This window comes from Haliaeetus albicilla, chromosome 10 (assembly GCF_947461875.1).
Source record: "Haliaeetus albicilla chromosome 10, bHalAlb1.1, whole genome shotgun sequence".
Lineage (NCBI taxonomy): Eukaryota > Metazoa > Chordata > Aves > Accipitriformes > Accipitridae > Haliaeetus > Haliaeetus albicilla.
Window position 1 is genome coordinate 25143488 of NC_091492.1, and position 21727 is coordinate 25165214.

The 21727-nt window shown below is 43.4% G+C and overlaps 2 protein-coding genes and 1 long non-coding RNA gene across 3 annotated transcripts in view; 2 read left to right on the forward strand and 1 right to left on the reverse strand.

The window, feature by feature from the left end:
• The window catches only part of MRPS21 (mitochondrial ribosomal protein S21), an 88427-nt gene that overhangs the window by 37093 nt on the left and 29607 nt on the right, over positions 1 to 21727 (forward strand). The window lies entirely within an intron of this gene.
• ANP32E (acidic nuclear phosphoprotein 32 family member E) lies at positions 649 to 14354 on the reverse strand. The gene is given in 8 exon segments (XM_069794264.1): positions 649 to 3521; positions 5670 to 5724; positions 7837 to 7994; positions 9583 to 9748; positions 11233 to 11355; positions 11975 to 12124; positions 14043 to 14098; positions 14101 to 14354. Coding segments are annotated over 8 exon segments (996 nt in total). The 5' UTR covers positions 14321 to 14354; the 3' UTR covers positions 649 to 3453.
• LOC138687376 (uncharacterized) lies at positions 14850 to 19512 on the forward strand. Its single transcript, XR_011326587.1, has 2 exons — positions 14850 to 19376; positions 19466 to 19512. It is a non-coding gene; the product is annotated as an uncharacterized lncRNA (long non-coding RNA).

Consider the following 21727-nt stretch of genomic DNA (forward strand, 5'->3'; position numbering starts at 1 on the left):
CTAATCACTCATCTAGAAGAAGAAAAGCCTGTTTTTCTTCTTACTAGCTTTCTCAAGTGCATCCAGGGGATTTTTGCCAAGAATGCTGGACTAATCCCAAAATAAAAACAATGCTATGTCTAACTGTATAGGAGAAGCAGCTTTTTTTAAACATTGTTCTTGAATGAGAAGTAATTCACACAGACCAAGGCAGCTACTTTGAAAGGACAGCATTAGACTTGCAGCTCGGCTGTCAGGCAAACCAAGTCAGCATTTATGAAAAGCAAAATGTAACCAGGCTCTTGATTTTTTTTTGTTTCTTGACACTCAGCCAGACTTGCATAGCTCAGCTATGCTCAAATGGTATTGATTTATACAGTATGCAAAAGCCCTGTCAGCTCCAACACTCATTTCTACTTTAAACTCATCTGGAAACACTCTAAGGGAACTAAGCGGACATCACTTTAGGTTTTCCATAGCATCCTTCCTCAACTATGACGATATTCCCAAGAACTAAAGTATCATAAAGTCCAAGTTCTAGTCCCAGAAAGATGCACAATTCTGCAGGTTTCCCAATAATGAAAAGATAACGAGGAAGAACAATTACCTCTTACTCCATTCCTTAAGAAACACCGCATTCTGCACAGCTGTACATACTAAAAGAAGTAATCCAATACAATAGTCTCAATTTATTTGAAATAATTCGGTCTGAAAACTTTTTAATTTAAAATTTACAGCACACATGGGGAGGAAACATGTTTTGTTACAACTAAAAATTATCAGAAGAGTGCTGCAGGGTTGTTTTCTTTAATTTAACACTGTCATGGCTTTATTCAAAACACAGTTGCACAAAATCAGTTACTCCAAAGTTTAAGGAAAGAGTTTGATAAGGAACCGAAACACACTATATACATACTGCCATACAAAGAGCATTAAAATAGGACAAAACCTCTACAAAATATAAAACCCACCCTTACATATTTGCATGAAAAGACCACCCACCAAGCAAAAAAGTTTCAAAAGTTATCTGGAGGCTCTGTATTACTTATTTTAAAAAATCCTATGCCATTTAATTGCATGCCAAGCTGACAAATATGAAACTATACTTAGATGGTAACACTGAGGAAAAGACAAAGTTACTTAGGAAGTTAAGTTTTGTGTGAGGCTCAGATTTTTAGATGTAGTGGCTGATGCATGACCCTGCAAGATGTTTTTAGGAAATGTCAAGTCTGCCTGTCTTAGGGAAGGTCTGCCAACCCCTTCCGTGTTTATTCTGTTTTGTCCAATTAGCTCATCCAATGTCAAAATTGGACTCACTTACTGAAACAAGACCAGTACTCAAATAATTTTAATCCATCAAAATAGAAAATTTTTTTCCGTTTAAAACTAATTTTATATGCATCAGTAAAAGACAGGTAAGGAAAACCCTGACAATGAGGTACTTTAAAGTACACATTTATAAATAACAGGTTTCAATCATTCACCGAGGCTAAAAAAAACAATAAGCAAAAAGATGGGAAAACACACTTTTCTATCTTAAAGCTGAGCACAAAGCAACTGCCTTGAACACAGAGCCTCCATGACAAGATAGGATGTGCACTTACCTAAAGTTTCTATTCATTCAGTATTCATACATAAACACAGGAACTTAGATTGTGGTTGCAAATGTAGTTTTACCACTACTTTTCTAGTGTCTTTACAGATATTCATTAAAAAATGCAAAACCCATTTAGTCAGTTCATTTCCAAGTATATTGCCATCTGCCTGACTCATTTCATTCAGATGCCTTTAATGGCTGGCTATGCTTTACAGCTACATGAGAAACTATGATTTAAGGCTCTATTCGGGGGAAAAAAAACACACACACAAGAAACTGGGCTTTGCAGAACTTCAACCCTGCAGTATCTAAACTTGATTTAAGAGTTGGAAGTCACATTTAAAGTCTGCTAGTGTGTGAAATACTTATTAAATATTCACAGGTAACCAATCTATGGGTGACTGACTCTTACTTAGGTCCAGGAAATCTCCCTCTTCCCCACCCTTGGTGTCTCCCCCAGGTTAATGGCAGCTATTGTCAGCCAAGACAGATATAAAAATAAGTCTCTTGAATAAAGCTGTGTGTGATATTTGGTTCAGTACCTATGTGAAACAATGCAAATTAGTTTTATATCAAGACTACTGTTTTAAATCCAAATCAGGACTGAAAGAGGAATGCTGTATGTCTGAACTTCTTTTGCAGTGGCTCAAATAGAAAACATGAATCCATTGGGGCAAAATTATTAAGACCTGTTGGTCACAATCAGGCTGCTAGAAAAAAGTTTGTCTGCATGTCTCCTGTACTTGCCACCAACTGTATGCAATGTTTCTGCAGCCATTTGATATAAAAAACACTAAACTATTAACTAGTATTATACATGAACTTTAATGTTTTGCCTACAACCAGATTTAAAAAGTTTAAAAGGTGACCTGCGAAGAAAGACTAACTTATGTTCATCTTGCCCCTCCAATGATTCTATAAAAGTCATGGGGGTTGTTTGAAAAAAAAAACAAAAAAACATGCTTGAAGGAGTTACCCGTTAACTTCTGCATTAGAAATGCATATATTTTATAGCCAAACACCATGACTGTTGCAGAATTCCCAAAATGACAATGCAAGAGCTAAGTGAGTGAAAGTTTAACAAAGACTTCTAGCTAAATGGTTTCAAACTACAGATTATTTGCTTTTATTAATACCTGCAATGACTGTGTATTTTGGAGAAAATTTAAGATTACAACCCTTTCAGTTTGCCAAGATATTTTCTTGAAAGTATCTAGTGAATACTCAACCAAACACTGAACATCTGAAGGAGCAGGAAAAAAAAGATCTTCTGAAACCCACTGAGGCTTTACAATGTAACACACAAAATGGATAGAAGACTTGAAAAAAAAAAAAAGCATTACAGGAGTCACCTTTTAAAAAGCTGAAATAAAGGTATAATCTAGTTGTTGATTTCAAATAGAATCCCTGGTAAACTCAGACTATAGTCAACTTCTCATTTAAAAGCGACTGGAATTTGCCATATAGCATTTTTGAGTTCAGCTTTTTAAGTATAAAAACTTTAAAATCTTGATGGAAATTCACACTATTAAACCCATGGGAAATGGGTGTTTTAACTCTGGGCTAATGATGACCAACACAGCAAGCTTGTATAAAATTAAAGAGCTCCAAATAAAAGTCTAGGGGAAAAAACTTGACAATGGCTTCAGTGATTATAGGGCTGAAAATTGGTTTCTACATATAGGTTCACTAACAGGCTATTATATCTTATTTGGAATGATAAAAAGGGCAAGAATAGTAAAACCACACTTCTCCTATAAAAAGTTAACATATCTTCTGTAGGGACATCTATGGTACATGGAGACATACAGATCTGCATAATCACTATTGCGTATTCTGTAACTTAAGAGTCTGGTCCTACTTGTGTCTATAACAAATTAATCATCCTCTTCCTCGCCTTCATCTTCAGGGTCTCGTTTCCTCTTCTCCCCTCGAATGCCCTCTGCTAAGGAAAAGAGGTATGCATACATCTCATTAAGTTCTGCTCAGACATCATAAATGTAACATTATACTTTCAGAAAAGGTAATTGAAATAGATTACTGTTTGTTTGTAGTTAATGCATTCACTACTGTAACATCTCTGTGTTGCTTATGGCTCACAAAAAAAGATCGGTTTACATTACTCTGAATAATTCATGCAGGCCATATTAAACCAAGTTCAAGCTAAGCATGTGATATTCCATACAGGAATTATTGATATGAAGTAGATTTATAAAAAAGTGGTTTTGTTAACATATTATTTGAGAACTAAAATGGAAGTGACATTTTTATATCTCTCTAACTTTAGTTTTTAGAACTTGCATACACCCCGCCCAAAACCCAGCAGTTTCTGCAGATACCAAGTGAAACATGCGCTGTTCTCTCTCCAGTGACAAACTGATATAAGCATCTTGCATAAACATCTTTGAGCTTATTCTTAGAAATATGCTTAATTCAGTCAGTGGACTATGCGCTCTTGTGGTGAAATCATGAAATGCAATTTTGTCAAATCTAATAGATTTATTTTCCAGCAGTCATTTCCTGGCTAATTAGCCATACTGACCACCTGCTTTGTTGTCTTAATAGATTCAAAGGCTGCATTTGTAAAGAGTGAAGAATTAGCATTACTACTTCAGAATTTTGTTTTTTTCAAGTGCAAGATACATCTCCAAAACCTGCTCCATTTAGCCAAGCGTACAGATGAGATGGGGACTAGTCTGGTGAGAAGTTCTAGAATTTGTCTATAGTTTACACAGACATAGAACCGGGCTTCAGGGCTAATTAACAAAACTTTGCTGCTAGGGATAGTTTAAAGATTAGGACAAGAGTTCCTCACCGTTAGAAAAGTAAAGTTCTGGGAGAGCCTCATAGCAAGAAGAGTACAGAGGGAAAGGCAGCTAATTTTAAGATGAAGCTTGGTAATTTTTTTAAAGGGACTTTAGCAGCCATTGACTGGTAGTAACAAGGGACTTCTATTTTACCACTTGGAACACAGAGATGCATACAACTAAATCATCCATCCATCAACACAGAAATCAGAGTATGCCAGTATCTGCACAAGAATCAAGAAGAAGCCTTCTGCCTATAGAGCAACTTCTGTTCCAGTGGTCCAGGACAGAGTAGGAGCATCAAACCTAAGGCTGGTCCCTACCCTCCAGGCTTGGAAACCTCAAACAAGGGGCAAAAAAGAATGAGTGCTACGCTTGTCCTCTTTAACTTCTTGTAGGTCCTTTTTAAAATATCAAAAGATAACATAAAAAGTTATTTTATGAAAAAACACTCAAGTAACCCACTTCTTGCAAAAAGAACTTTTATGTTCTGCAAAATGCCAGAGGAACCTCTTGCATCAGCCCGCAAGAATGCCACTTTTTCCACATCAGTTATACACTCTTGATACACTGTACCTTCTTAAAGCAGGATGAACCACACACACTGGCGTGTTTTGGTTTGGGTTTTTTTGCAAGCTTTTGACTATTACGCATGTGTCTGACATCAAAACAGTAATTTATGAAATTAAGAAGTTACAACCACTGATAAAAAGACTAGATAGAAAAAATATGATTAGGCTCACTAGCTAAGCCATTAGACAGGCTACTGGGTTGAGTTTGCCTCCTAGGAGTTGCCTCTGAAGTAGAAAGGTTTACTGGAGAAGCTGCTTTCAGCTTGATAAAGGGAAAAGATACAGCTGCTACTGCTGCTTCTAGGGCTTTGCCTGTGGAGCCTCTGGTGCATTAAACAAGGTATTTTAAATGTATGTAAATAACATTTGTAAGGTATACACTAGAGTCCCCCTCCTCTCCATCTCGGAAAATTAAAATTTCTAACTGCGTAGGAGATGCAGTATCTTTCATTTTAGGAAACTGCTTCGACGAGACTTTGGAAACTGTCATTTCTTCATTATTTTCACTTTACAAGTAAGCAGACAAAAAATATCAAATGCTGCACAGCTACTTTACTACCTGCTTGAGCTCTTGCTTAAACTGATCCTAAAATACTTCACATACTTTCAGAAACAGACCAGGCAAACAGTGATTTATGCCATTAAAGTGGCCAAGTTAGAGAATTATGAAGAATCAATTGTTTTAGTCACAACTTTACTAACTTGGTAACTTACCTTCCTCCTCCTCATCGCCTCCTTCTTCAACATAGTCATCATCATCATCTTCATCCTTTACAAAAATTTGAAATATTTTTACAATTGCTGTTTATTTAAGTTTTGCTTCCATGCTGATCCTGAGCAGAAATTCAGAAAATCCCACTTAGTCTGTTCAGAGGTCACATTCCACATTTACTTTTTGTTACTGGACATCTGTACAAGGACAGGCAGCCAAACTGACTGCAGTACATTTAATCACCCAAGCCAGTGTATTATCTGGCCCGGTATTCTTGCTTCTTTGTTTTTCCCACTTATCACCACCTTACACCAGCTCAAGAGTAAGTTATTGCAAAATTAACTAAGAGGCCACGACAACAAACAGAGATGGCAAACAGCTTTAGCTTTCCTTTTAACTCACTGTTATTAAAAGACAAGGAAGAGGAGAAAGCAGAACAGTGAATATCTTTACAAAATTATTGTTTCTATGTCAAACGAACTAAGTTGCTGGGTTTTTTTTTCAAGCTGATAGCTGAAAAATGTAAACCAATTAACAATCAGCAGCCCCAGAAAATTAAAACAATGGTGCAATATCTCTGCCCTACTGGCACCATGTCAAGCCTTGAAGACAAGCCGAAGTCTTATTTTTATATCCATCTGCTCTATCAGATTTTATACACAGGGTAATTTAACAAGTAAAAATGTGAAAACATTAGAGTGTCCATCTGACATCTGCCCTTAGAACATGGGAATTAAAAAACTCTGGATTAATTCATTGCAACTGGAATGGTACACAACTTCCTTTTTGAAATTGCAGGGAAAAGCTACCAGACTAGAATTCTTTCAATACTTTACATAATGAATTCACCCTGACTACAACCTCCTCCTTACCTAAATAAATGCAAAACACAAACTCAGTAGCTGGTTTTGTTGCACCATCACCAGAAGGGCCACGATTCTGAACTCCCCTAACATTTTCATGGCTGTGTGTGATAATTCCTAGTCACCTAACGTGCAGAGCATATGCATATACTAACGATCACACATGGTTAATTCCTGATATTCTTCCTAGTCACATATTGTTCATTTTCCGAAGAACTACCTCTAAGGTCTTGGCTTCAAAACAGATTTAGTTATTTACTTTTAGCTTCACAAATTGTGTTACAGCCATTACCTCTTTGGAGTATGTTCATAAGCAAATCGTAGGAGCGCTAGTTACGAGAACAAAATGAAGAACACCAAAGAGTTTAGTGCAAGATTTTCTGCACATCCACATGAAATGCAGCTGATAACATGTAAACTCTTATCAAAAGTAACAGTAATGCAAGCGACATCCACAGTTTTGGGTTTTTTTGATCTGAAACGCATGAGCTGCTTGCACAGACTTGCACACAAAAATCCATGCCAGACACATTCTCCCTCTGAAACCCCTGTAGCTGTCAAAGGAGAGTACTAAAGCAGGACTCCTAGGTTTTACTTCTATCCAATAATCACTTAGGCATGGCCAGTTTATATCTACAAGAATCTGTTCATAAACTTGTAAAACGTGTATATTTTCTTACCCTAGCTTCTTAATACTGCTGCATTTGCTTTTTAGCACAGTACTACTCAAAAGAGCCTGTGGGCTGTTTTCCGCAGCTCTTCACACCACCACTAAGAACATTTTCAAGTGAGCGCATGGTAAAGAAACCAGCATTTATTGCAGCAAAAACATAGACCTTTCCTTTGTTTCATTTTACGTGAAGTACTGGTAACTTGTTGCTACTTCATTCTCTTCTTTCACAAGACCAGGGTATTTCCTTCGGCTTTCCAAAAGAAATTATTCTACATAATATGTATTTCTATTCTGACAATTTAATTGGTAGTAGCACGTAGTTTCAAAACGTTGGGGAGAACGGCTTCTTTAGCTTACAGAGAATAAAGAGGGTCTTCCATCCCGCAACATTAAGGGGTGGGATAAGAGTGAACCAAGTCTTGGAAGTCAGCCAGGACCATCTCATAGCCAACAGCCACCACTCATGTTCAAGTCAACACTTCATATTCCAGTGACAGCAGCGCTCTCGGCAAAACATCTCACTGCATCTACCTTGCATTTATATACTCTGGGTCTATATGTTTAAATTAACACAGAAGTCTGTAGACAGTTTTTTCTTCATTTCTTGGATTTGGTAGGATTTACAAACTTTACCTGAATCTCTTCTTTCATCAGGTATGAAAGACCAACTTCTTCCTCCTCTTCACCTTCCCCCAAATCTGAACCTCCATCATCTTCATCATCTTCCTCTTCATATTCTCCTGGAGGACCAGCTTCATCCTCATCTTCATCATCATCATCTTCATCTCCTTCTGCAATGAAGGATACACTTACACATATGCACTAAAAGTTAAGTTTCATTTAACTCTTTATGCAAGTTTGTATACACCAGGTCAAGCTAGTTGTAACATTTTTTCTCCAGAAGGGTTTGGTTTTGGTTTTGTTTTGGGTTTTTTTGGTTTTGTTTTTTTTTTTTAATTTAACTGCAGGCAACATGTGGGAAACAAGCACTATTTTAAGGAAGTTAATCTTTGTAATTTTTTTCCCTGAAGAAAGGCTACCAACATTTTTACATCACAAGCTTCAGGCAAAATTCTTGACGCGTGAAGCAGCTACATATGCAAACTCCTGCAAGAGAGCTGAAAATTTAGTCAGTGGAAGGGGAACAGAGGCTTCTCTATAGAATCCAACCCCTGAAATATTTAAAGGCAAAACCACCTTAACATATTACACATATCTGTTATTTAATCACTGAAGAATCACTTAAGAATCACTTCAGTAACTGAAACACCTACAGTTCCAAACAGATGATCTCTCATTTCATTTCTATGTCTGGAGCATATAATCACTTTCACAGTTTCAGTTAAGCAAATTACAAGAAATGACAAGGTGATTTAACACTTAAAATTTATTTTCAAGTCAATAACCTATTAATCTACTTTCAAATATTGGGTTTGTTTTCACATTCCAAGTATCAACTATTTGTTCTTTTAAACACAGGCTTCCCAACTTTGATGTGTCTGAGTACTCCTCAGCAGTCCCTTGACAGCCATGACCAAGCACAGAGCAGTGGCAGCTCCCAGCTCATGATTTAAGGCACAAAGAAAACCCTGAGAAACCACTATCAAACAGACACAGCCCGAAGCTCACTAGTTATCTGTGCAGATACTGAGAATGCAGACATGCATAAGACGCTGCATCACAACAGCCCATCATATTTGCTAACAGCACTCAAAACACAATTTGGATGGTTTTCATCTTAACAGCTTTGACTGTGTCAGTCACCTGTTAAGCCAAGTACATTTAAAGAGCACTCATCCCCCTACTCCTGCAATCCCATCAACACAATTTGTAGCCACACACTGACAGACCTATACCTACAGGTTTCATTTGCAATCAGGTAACAACGAAGGAAACAGATGTAGGAATAGCCTCATTAATGACTACAGCTGAGGTCAGATGAAAAGGAACTACGTACATTTTTTTGAACAAAAATTGTATTATACTTGAGCATGGGACATGAAGCCATTACAAAACCCAGTAAAATTACAATTTTTCACACAAAATAATGTTTGTCCCCTCGCTTTGTATCACTCAGTAGTGCCAAAGTGCTTTACTACTGGCAACAACTTATTTTGAGAATATTTCTATCTTTGTAGCAGTATCTTTAGTCAAATTTCCTTAAACTCAGAAGGTTTCTGCAAGAACACTCAAAACTTTTGACAAGAGTTTTCCTTCTGTGTCACAGCGTGTTAATATCAAACGAGTTCTAGAAGTCTGCTTCATAAATAAGAGCACAGAATCGCACTAGCGCATTCAGGAAGCCACTATACCCCATGCTACATTGACATCTTTATTACAGCACAGTATTTCCATCCACGGTTTATTTCAGGAAGTTACCCTCATCATCATCATCTTCCGAGTCTGGTGCCTCATTATCTTCTTGATCAAACCCATCTAGGTATGTGATTTGCTGAAGCAGCTCAAAAATGCTGTCTCTGTAATCCTCAAGGTTTGTAATCTCACAGTTGAACAGGTCAAGGCTCTTCAAGTTTTTGAGATTTTGCTGAAAATAAACGAAAAGGGTTTTTTTTCCCCCCCTTATTTCTTGACATGGTACTTCAAGTTACAGTGCAGTCATAGCCCAAATACAGTTAACCATATAGCCAGCTACAGAATTTATTTTGTCCCCATCCCTTCTTTTCTATTCAATATTTTGCTCCCCGTTAAATACACACTTCAGTTCAAAAAGTTGTTTGCAGTAGTTAGAACGCCTTATGAAAGTGCTTTTGCAGATCAACTCCACAGCATGTTTGCAGCACGCCCAACACATCCCTGAAGCACTAGACCACTAGGCACAGACTGCATAACACATATTTGGGTTTGTTTTTTGTTTGCATAGCCTATTTTTGTTCAGGCAATCATGAGCAAAAACTTAACAACTCCAGCAGCCTTTCAGTAAATAGTTTGACTAATTTAATTACAGGCATCTTGTGAGGAGCAAGCAAGAGGCACTTGGTAGGATTTATAACTACACTACAGAATTTGCCTTCTGAACAATAGGGACTAGACAACCGATGGCGATTTTTCTCACCTTTCGGACTTTACACACATGCAGGACAAGCCACCTGCATGGTTTGGCAAGCATCTAAGATCTAAATAAAAGTGCTCTATAGTGCTCTCCTATAAAGCACTGTAACTGCTTTACTTGGCCTGCTAACTGCTGGGTTAAAGTGCCATTAAAGTAGATGAAGAATCTTTATGAGCAGTTTTAAAAATATGCAGTCTATATCAAAGTCCTCAAAAAGAAACAGCTGGCTAGAAAAACAGATGAACAGATCAGGCAGTGACAGGCACTGGCAGCCCCCTCCTACATTTAAAGGCCCTACTACTGGTGCTTTCCAGGTTTGCTCCTAACTGACCATCTCATACACACATCCTAATCACTTCACAGTTTAATGAAAGCTTAAGGCAGTTGCTTATTAGACAAACTATACCTCAACAAACGAATACAAGAGGATTAGCAAGACGTAACTTGGCTACTTTTCTCTCAAAGACAAAACAGAAGCTCAAAAATCTCTTATTCAGTACATCCCATTACTAACACAGAAGGAATTTTACAGCTGTACATTTACAAGTACTATCTCTAATAACCATGAGATTGAGTTAATCAAGTCAGAACCAACTGGAAGACTGACAAACCTAAAACACCACAGTATCCATTTCACCTGAGCTGGCAAGAAAAAAAATACACAGAGAACACATGACAAGTAAGAAAATAAATTTCATTTCACATGCCTTTCAGCTGAAAAGAAACATAAACAGCTAGAACATATCACGCTGTATCTTTGTACTTGCTGATTTCTTACATTGTACTCGTTTAAACCCCCCATTTGCCATTTTTATACTGTGCTTGAAAAAACTGCTCACACACAGGCCTTATAGCTGTGTGTGTACCATTCCATTGCAAAAAGAATTAATTTATTCTTGATAAAAAATAGTATTTATTAGATTTAAATTTTCTATTAGCCCCTCTCACTTCATACTTACAAGAGCTTCCACAGTGCCAAGATCTTTGATTTTGTTGCCACTTAGATTTAGATATGTGAGATTCGGACATCTTTCTGCAAGGACCTCCAGGCCTCCTGAAATGATGTTGTCACTTAACTCCAACTATTACACAGAAAAAAATGAAGTAATTAAACAGTTGGCTTCTTACCATTAGATTCAGACTGCATCATTTTCAGTCGTTCTCACTTCAACTTAATAATCGCAAAGCTGAACCCTTTTGAAGAGCTGCACAAGTCAACAAGCTTTGGCTGTCAGAAAGTTCCTTTAAGTTTACTTTGAGAATCATAAAGCATTCCTTAAAATCTCATGGGTGCGGACACATAAATTCTAAGTTCACAGAATATGTGATGCTGGAATTCACGGCAAGTCTTTATTCTGCCAGCAACATGCAATGGTCCTTCACTAGCTGGGCAATCCAGTGGCCTCGTCTCAACCATCAGCACTCAGAAAGACAAGGCCAACCTTCACAATGCTAACGGACAAGCATTTACCGTCCTACGAGTCAGTAACCAAGCCCAATTTGGCCATAATTAACTGGAGATACCTAAAACAATTTCAGATCTTCAACGCACATTGGACATGGCATCGTTTTGCAGGCCTGCCATCTCATAAAGCACTGTCAGCGCCACGCAAGTTCAACCACAAGCACTGGAAGGCACAACCACAGGTTGTCACCCATGACTTTTGCTTCTCAAAGCACCAGCAGGCAAGAAATACATACCTTTCGGAGCTTACTCAATGTGGGAAGTTTGGCCAGCGATGTCAGCTCTACATTGGCCATGCTAAGAAACTCAAGTTCTTTAAATGAATCATTCAGCCCTTCAATTTCACCGTTGCTGGATCGGCAGTTATCGAGCACCAACTCCGTCACCTTCAAATAGGACAGCAAGTCACTCGTCAGTTTAATGAGCATCAAAAAAAAAAAAATCACACGCTTCATCTAAACCACAACTTGGGAGGCTGTTGGTTTAGTGTTTGGTTTAAATTTAGAGTAGACTTGTGGTCTGAAATCACTGACACCCGCCTATTTTTCAAAAAAACAGAGCATGCAACTGTTTCTGTTGCTCTGAGAATGCTTCATATTCTGCAAAAACTGCCATCTAACCCCAAACTTTATTGATAAGACACTTTCATAGCTTCCGATAGTGCCACCGCAGCCAGGGGTATAAGCTGCCCTTGTATACAAGTGAACTGCTAACTTTTTTCTAAAGTCTAATAGTTTAATTGTGCATATTCAAAGCTATAAAACCATTCAATTTCTTTCTGAACCCTAAACCTTCTGGCTCCAGATTATTTTAGCAGCAACTCCTGCAGGTTAATTAAACCCAATTAAATAATTTCCTCATGCCAAAGCCACTAGAACAACTAAATAATCAATACAGGTCGCGTACTTTGAGAAGCGGTAACAAGGAGCAGCCAATTAATTTTAAATTATTTTATCTACACTGGAACATACCACTCATTAGAAAGGACATTAACAAGGTGACTCTTCCTTTCCCCTGTACACTCTTAAATAACAACATTTTAAGCCTGCTGCAGAAACCTCCAAGTGGCACACTTTGCCAGCTTCAAGTAAAGTCTCACTATTGTTTTATTTTTTCTATCAAAAAAACATTACCCCAAACAAGCACAAAGTTTTAAAGAAAACTGTCAGGGGAGAAGGGGGGACCCTTCACAGCTTTCCCCAAGAAAGACACATGCTAAAAGCGCATGGAGGCCTTTCCAGGTACCTGCCACTGATAAAAACTTCTTGAAAGACGAGTAGTTTGGTTAAATCAACAGTTTTAGGCACTTTTTTTTTTCCCCCCAAATGTGCCGTGAGTCGGGTCGGCTTGGCGGCGATATCAACGTATCTGGACTTTACTCCTGGGGCGAGCCAGAGGCATCGGGCGCTGCTTTGCAAAATCATCTGCCGGAGCCATGCGTGGGGCAGCGGGGTCCGGGGGGGTGATTGTCCCACGCGACGTGTCCCCCAGGCTTTGGCACTGAGGGGGGAGGGGGTGTGTGAGGTGACATTTTGGAAGGGGCAGCGCGCAGCCTCCCAGCACACGTGAGCTCCCTAATTTTCAGCTTTTTTTTTTTTTCTGCATCTTTCCGAAGAAACGGGAAGTTGGCGGTGGGAGGTGCGGGGGGACACCGGCGAGTGCGTGTAGGGGGGGACACGGACACGGGGACACACCCCCCTTAACCCCCCCCCCAGCCCGGGCTCTCCCCGCCGCCGCTCCCCATCGTGCGCCCGGCGGGGCGGCGGCAGGAAGGAGCGGGACCGAACCGGCCGCGCCACGCAGCGTACACGGGGGGCGGAAAACAAAATTAATTTAAAAACAAAATTTTTCTCAAAAAAATAAAAAAAGAGACAGAAGGAAGGGCCGAGGTCGGACTCGGCCCCACCGTGACCTGTTTACTACGGCCGCGCTCCCAAGTTGGAGGCGGCCGGCGGCGAACCGGGAGGGGATTAACGGCGGGCGCAAGTTGGGGGCCCGCCCGCGCCCCCTCAGCCAACTTCGAGGGGGGGAGAATGGGGGGGGGGGCGTCGAGGGGCGACCCCGCGGCGCCAAGTTGGCGGCGAGGTGAGGAGGGAGGGAGGAATGGAGGGGGCGCCGGTCCCCACCGCCCGCCGCCCACCGCCCCGGAAGCGCCGCCCGCGCCCCGCGGGGCTCCTGCGCCACGGCTGACCCAGATTCAGCGGCGCCGGCGGGGCCGGGCAGGGCCCGCTCGGCCTGAGGCGGCCGGCGGTCGCCCGTGCGGGGGCATGGAGGAGCGCGGCCCGCCGCCCCGCCGCCCCTCACCTTCTCGGGGGCCCGGTTCCTCAACTCCAGGTTGATGCGCTTCTTCATCTCCATCGCCCCCCCCCTCCCGCGGCTCCGCAGTGGCGAGGGAGGGTGACCGGGCGCGGCGGGGGACCGACCGCGAGGTCGTTATCTACGGCGGCCGACCGCCGCCGGGAGGGAACCGGGAGTGGGGAGGGGAACGCCGCGGGCAGCCGCCGCCGCCGCCGCCGCCGCCCCGCTCCGCACGCAGCTCCGACTCCGTCAATGGCCGCTCGCACACTGAGCCTCCATGACATGGCGCATGGCGCCCCCTCCCGCCGCCACGCCCCCGCCCCGGGGCGGGGCTTCCTCCGTGCCCCCGCCTTTCTCATTGGTCCCGCCACGCCGCGGGGGGCGCCAAGCGATTGGCTGATCGCGCTGCCCGTCCGGCGGCGCGACCTTTTAAAGGCGGGGAAGAGGGGTAGGGTTTGTCTTTGTGTGTGTGTGCGTGTGTGTGTGCGCGCGCGCGCGGCGGGCGGGAACGAGCGAGCGGTGCGCGCCGTTCGCAGGCCGTGGCGGGGAGGTCACGCGTGGGGTTTTGCACGCCTGGGTTGCAGCAGGGACGGTTGTGCGGCGGCGGGGGTGGGTGGGAGGGAAATACTGCAAGCGGCGTTTTGCACGTGGCGTTTTGCACGCCGGCTTGCGTGGGGCGGGGGCTGCGGGCGGGAGGTTGCACGGAGGGGAGGCTGCACGGTGTTGGGGGGGTTGCATGCCCTCTTGTATGGCCACGAGGGGGCTGCAAATGGGGGTTTGCATGCCCCATTGCACTGGGGTGGGCTGTTCGCGGGGGTTTGCGCGGTATTGGGACGGGGTGGGTTGCTGGCGGGGGGTTTGCAGCCGCTGCTTCCTGCCACGGGGGGCGGTTGCATCCCCTGTTGTACGGTGGTGGGGGGGCTGCAGGTGGGCGTTTGTATGCCCCGTTACACTGGTGTGTACTGCTAGTGGGGTTTTGCACGTGGATGAGGCTCCGGGCACCGTTTTGCAAGTGGGGGTTTGCACATCTGATTGCAGAAGGGGGCTGCAGGCAGGGGATTGCATGCGTGATTGCACGGGGCTGGTGCAGGTGGGGGTTTGCACATGGGAGCTTGCATGAGGGGTCGTGCACAGGTTTTTGCATGCCTGGTTGCATCGAGGACTGCAAGCAGAGTTGCACAGTGGGTGTTGCATGCCCAGTTGCATGGTGGGAGTTTGCACCGACTTTTTGTATGTCTCATCGCATGGGTACTGCAGACAAGTTTTGCACGCCTGGTTGCATGGGACCGCAGGTTGCATCTGGGGTGTTGCATGGATGATTGTGCAGGGGGGGCTGCATGCCCAGTTGCGCACAGGTTTGCACTCCCTGGGGTTATACCCTCTCCTGGAGGCTCTGAAGGCAGGCAGGACATGGAGGCAGGCACTTTTCCAGCTTCACTCTTCCTGGCAGACCTGTTCTGGTGCATCCTCCGCAAGTGCGGTCACTGCAGGCGAGCTCACCGCAAGGCAGGCCAGAGGTTGGCTGAATGCTCCAGTTGAAATTTGGATACTGTTGGCTTTGGGCCTTCAGCTGTCAGTGCCCCATTAGCATCTCCCCACCAATGGCTGCGTGGGCCTTGCAGTTAAAATTGCAAAAAAAGCCACAAATTAAGGATCTGAAAACTCCTCGAATAGGGAAACACACAGGGGATGACGTGATGTGAAAGCAAAACTGCAGACGAAACCCGCTGGGTTCTGCCAGCTCTGGCCAAATCTTGGTCTGGGCTTCCCGCAGCCCCGCCATGGCTGAGAAGAAGCTGCTGTTGTTGCTGTTACTTTGCATTATATTTTGTTGATATGCACAAAGGCAGTTTTGCAAACATACATGATATGTAGGGGAAGGTAGATGCGTGAGCAAACAGCTCTGTAATAGCATAACTCTTTAATTTTGAGGCACCTCTGGGTGGATATATATGGTTTATATACATCCGGAAGCATAGAAAACATTTTTGCTACTTAAATAATATTTCTATATTTAAAATATGGAAAATACAGAATCCAGCGGCTGCTGAATCATGCCCATAAGCTCCCAGCATCCTTAATGGTAAGTACAGGCAGGAGTGCTTTGCCAGCCTGGAAGTGTTAGTTCCTCCTAGACAAGCAATTCCAAATATTTATATGTTGATTCTTTTAACTTTGAGACACAAATAGCCAGAGACATTTTGGCAACTCTGTGACAGAACACCAAAAAAAACCCCAACCAAAACAACATGGGAATCTCTGTGGGTCTTTTCCGCTTTGTGTAAACTGAGCAGAGAAAATATTTCCTGTTTCAGGATCAGATAGTGAGGCCTCAGCCAGCCTGTTTCTCTGGTTATTTGAGAAGGGGTTAAAAATGGGATCAAAATGACCTAATCTTGCCAATTCAGTGCCATATTTGGTTGGGAAAGTATTGTATTTTAGGGGATCTCGAATACAAAGTCACCCCCTGATGTAGGAAAAATAAGGGGTGGGTTTGCTGAAGGGCAGAATCCATCGCAATGCTGCCTGTGGTACTGAGGGCAGAGCATTGCTTTGTCTGAAATGGAAATTTATTGGTCATAGCTGATACTGAAGTGATTAAAAATACACATTTGGAAATAAAAATTTACTGGGGGAGTTGGGGTAGGGTTTAAGACTGGCAATATTCTGTCATTGCAGAATTGTACTTATCGTTTACTTCACCTATATTGGGGGGTTTACACCAGGTCCGTGATCCTCCAGGATTGGGATTCTGCACATCAGGATCAATTTAATTTCAAATTTATTGTCTGCTTTTGAACAGCAGCAGAAAAAAGCATTTCAGGGTAAAAGCTAAACCTACAAAGGATCTCTAACGTTGCTGCTCAGCCAGGAAAAAAAAGAGTGTATTCAGTCAGACAGTGCAACAAATATTTGGCAGCCCCCAGGACAGACACTGGCCTTGCACCTCGTCTCTGCCTGTTTGCTCCAGGAGTCCTAGTCTGAGAGGTGTGAAGTAAATGGAAGAAAAATGGGAGAGTTAAGCAATAAAAGGAGGATTATGGGGTGGGTTTTTTTGTTTGTTTCTGATCCAGTTGCTCCATGTGGTGCCGATGGGAATGGTTTGTGTTCTTAGCGTCAGGGGTTTAAGGATCTGACGTAAGGTTGGTATTGATGGACTACCAGGACAGAGTGAAGGCAGTAACTTAGGAATAATAAATGCAGGAGACCAGCCCCAGCCCTCATCAGTAATTGTATAAATCTGCACAAATTCATCTTAAGTCTCTAAAAAAAGGGGGTTGCGAACCCCAGGGCCAGTCACCTCCTTGCGGGCCCCACGGAGGGTGGCTTCGAGCTGCTCTTCCGTAGCTGTGTGTGGTTTTGTGCCCATTGCTGGTGGTTTTGGGGGTGAAACCAGGGCACTGCTAACCAGCCCCCCGCCTCGGGTTGCTCCTGTACAAGTGCTGTGCAAAAAGCAGGATTACAAAGATCTGGAGTGAGAAACAAGCCCTAAAAACACCCCAGCCCCTTTCCCCCACCCCCCGCTCTGTTTTGTTCTTTTTGCATCCATGAGGTCGCAGGGGCTGGAATCGCCTTCTGAGGCTGGACCATGTTAAATGCATCCAAAAACTGCAGTTACCCCCCCACCACGGGATAGCAGAAGGTGAGCAGTTTTGCATCAAACCTTGCTCCGGGATTCCGCTGCGCTCTTGCAAAGCCCCCATGGGATGCAGCTCCCCTGGGATGTCGGGCTAAGGTGCAGCATAATTTGTTTCTCAGAAGAGTTTGATAAAGCCCTGCTAGAAAACACCGGAGCCCTTGAGAGACCTTCTGCTTGCTTCTTGCCTGACGATAACTAGGAAGGGTTTGCAAACCCAGAAGGAAATCCTCTTTGTGTTAAAGCAGCTTATCCCATGGAGGTTTGCCGGGAGAGCTGGGCGGCCTTTGGCAGACCTGAGGGGCGGGCGGGTATCACATGGGCAGTGAAAAAAGGGGTAAATCTGGGAAAGCAACTCATGAAAGCATCCGGACGCAGTGCAGGAGGGTGGCTTCACCCCCGGCTTCAGGTGCGGACTGAGGACAAGCTCTTGGCTTTACTGTTAGAAAGGGCCCCGGGTGAGATCTTGGTTTTCCTATTAGAAATGCAGGCATGCCTTTCCAAAGAAAAAGAATTAAAATAACACCTTGAACTCTTAATACTTTCACTGATACAAGTGCACTTGCTCACTTTTAGTATCACATGCAAGGCTGCAGGTCCCATAACAGAAAACCTGGGATTTTCCCCCGGTTGGAGCTCCCCGTCTTGGACCTGGAGCGTTGGGCGTGGCCAAGGATGGTCCAGCTGGAGCAGAGCCTGGCAGCACAAACCGATGCTTTTCCTACCACTTGCAGGAGGGTGGATTTAGTGTTGCAAGAAAAAAAGAGCATTTGTAAACTAAAGAGATTTTAGTGAATAATAGCAGCTTTGGGAAAGCGGTAAGGTCATTTCCAGCTAAATGTCGTTAGTTGTAATTAGGTCAGGACATACCTTATCCTAAATGCTGCTGTAACCTGAGTATAGTTTGTGGCCCTTTCTTATGCTCCTGAAGTGAGCTATAAAACAAAGCTGGGTTTTTACAATAAACTGGGTTTATTGTATATGTCTTCACATATTTAATAACCTCCGTGCAGTTGGGTTTGTCTCACACTTGTGGAAAGGGCTTGTGGTTTTGTGTCCCTCCGTTTTGGGACCACCACCACTGAGTAGTGATGCCAATAATTATTTCATAGTACTTTTTTGTGAAGAAACTTAGCATGTTATAAGCTTCATGCATGTAACTAATTTTCCCATAATTTTTTTTCATTGCAGGATTGAGAATCAAAACGCTGTGTGTTCAGAAGTTATTTTCCGGAGCTCTCCTAGGCAAAGCTCAGCATTTTTTATCAAATTCATAGCAGCGAGAAGCCAGGAGGTGGCACTGGCTGGCAGCGCATTTGGGTCTCACTCCCTTCAGCAGCTCCTGGCCCTGGTTCAGAGCCTCTTGGCTTCCCCAGAAAATAAAATACTTATACTTTTCAAGGTTAGGAGCCTAGATAACCTCGCAAGCCGGGGTGTGAAGACGGCAGGACGGACTTGTGATGGCACCATCTGTGGCATCGCTGCTCTGTGGGTGTAGAGGAGATGGATGGGTTTAGGTTGTACCCGCTCCAGCAGTTTGGGGAATTTCTGCTTGGGGTTTTGAGGGTGAGTTTGAGGGACCTTGAAGGTCTGTGGACCTGGGGGCCATGCGGACATGACCACTGTGAACTCTGCCTCTTGGGTTGACTCAACCTCTGTTGACTGGCAGGAGCTCCAAGACCATGCAGGAGCACCTGGATCAGGTTTGTCATCCTTCCATGCCCGTAACTCCTCCAAAGAAAAGCAGCATAGACACACAGAGTGTGGGACTGCATTTTTTTTTTTCCCCCAGCTGGGCCAAGAGGAGCCTTATAAGCTCTCATTTCCTGACCAACAAAACCCGTTTCTGGCACAGTTTTTTCTGCGTGGGGAGCTGGTGGGGGCTGTATCAGTTGGAGGGGCTTTTTTTTTTTTTTTTTGTCCAGCTTCTCAGTGCACTGCAGATATTGCTGGTGTTTCTAGAAAATAAATAGTATTAAGAGCAATTCTGGAAAAACTTAAGTGGAAATCTGCCTTTTTCTAGCTAGCTATTAGCTTATATCTTACGGGTTTAGATGCTTAAAAAGGCCCTTTTGATGGGACAAGCACTGTACAAGTTTCTTGCATTTGTTATTCCTGTTCTGCTGGTGTTTACAGATTGTTTACCAAGCAACTGCAAATGAAACCGCACCGCTGGCCACCGCAGACCTCATGGTGGATGGTTGCTGGCACGGAAATTTTGTCCCAAAACAGCCCAATTTAACGTGGTGGCCTGGGAAGGTGGGACACAGCAAAATCTGTATCTGGTCCCCAAGGTGCTGAGGTTTTCCTGGAGAAAAGGGGTGGGAATTGGGGCAGGAGGAGCAGTTTAGCCCAGCTCAGGGGTGGATGGGGTTGGTGTTTCTCATGCTTTCCTGGAGGGTGTTGGTGGCTTCATGGTAGAGACCAAATGCTGATTGTTAGTAATTTTATTGGCAGGAGTTCATATTTACAACAGAATAATGGGAAATAGGAAAGAACCTAGTCATTACAAAGCTTTTCAGTGTTTGCACAACTTCTATGGCTTGGGATGGCATCATCCATCTATTGAAGACTTTGTACGTAAAGCCACAACTGGACTAAAACCGGAGGTGACCACTTCGTTTGGAGGATGTAATTTCCAACGCGGTGATGATGTTCTGTTCTTCATCAAAGCCATCGTGTCTGAAATAAGGGGAAAAGGTGAGGAAGTGGTTGCCCCATCCTCCTATTGTGTTTCAAAGCCACACTTGTGGTGGGAGGGGGATTTCGTGTGCACCTGGGATGTCAGTGAGCTTCAACCTCTGTAAAAAAAGGGGGATTTGGGTGACTGAGCAGCGGAGGTGCCTGGTGCTAAGACCCAGTTTGGGCCAGGGGTACCAGAGGGGTGTTCACACCATTGAAGCTCCCACTGAAGGCTGTATGCAAAGAGGTTGCTTGGGTGCTTTGGAAAAATACCCTAAAATGCCTCTTCAGGTCATTAGTAGCCATGAAAGCTGCTTTGGTTGTCCCCAGCATCACAGCTGGATGCCTGAAAGCTTTAATTATTTTTTTAATTGTTCTGAAAAGTTGCTGCAAAGCGCTGCTTGCTGCTGCTTTAGAAAGACTTGAGTTTTTTGCTGGCTTAAAGACATTCTTTGAGTGCTTAAGTCCTACGGGGCTTTAGTACCTTCTGAGCCCGGGGTCATAGCAGGAAGGCCAGGAGACTGAGGAGGATGATGATGGGGAGGTGGCACCGGAGGGGTGATCCCACCGACTCCTGAAACTCCTGGCAAGTCAAGGAAAAGAAATCGGTCAAAAATCACTTGGTTTAGTGTGCTAAAAGCCAGCGGCAGAGTTCATGCCCTGATGAGCCTTTCTGCCTTCCTAACTACCCCCAGTGGTTGCTCCTTGGGGGAGAAATCACATCATTGCCCTGGAGCATTCTTATCCATAGCCGATATCCATTGCTGAAACCTGGGGGGTGGCATCCTCGCCTGCAAATCCCTTCCCCAAAGCCCTAATGGTGTTTGGATGGATGCATAGGAAAAGGAATAACCTATGACACCAGAACATAGGATTAACTTGTATCCAGAGAGATCCCTCATTGGAACAGGTTTGATGTTATTTAATTAGGAAAACTGGGAATTTCCCCTTCTCTGAGCTTCTCCTGTGCAAATGGGCAAAATAAGTCCATGGCAAACTAATCACAGCTGTTGCATGGACGCTCTTTGCCCAAACTCATTTGAGTTGTTCAGTGATTTAAAATCAACATTTTAAATCCATTTATTTCTCCTTGCAACAGTGGTTTCTGCAAGGAAGTCCCCCTTTTTTTGGAAATACAAAGAGAAAGTCCAACTCACCTCATATAAATACATGGTGGGTATTAATGTGGTATTCTCAGAGTAATACTCTACTGTTGCATATAAGTAATCACCTGGAACAAAAGCATTGTCCTGATGAGTCTGTGTTAATATTTAGTATAACCAGGCAGGCATCTTACCCACTCAAGCCATTATAATAATACTACCAGTAACACTGAGCATCAATTCCATAGGTTGGAAACTTAATTGTAGAG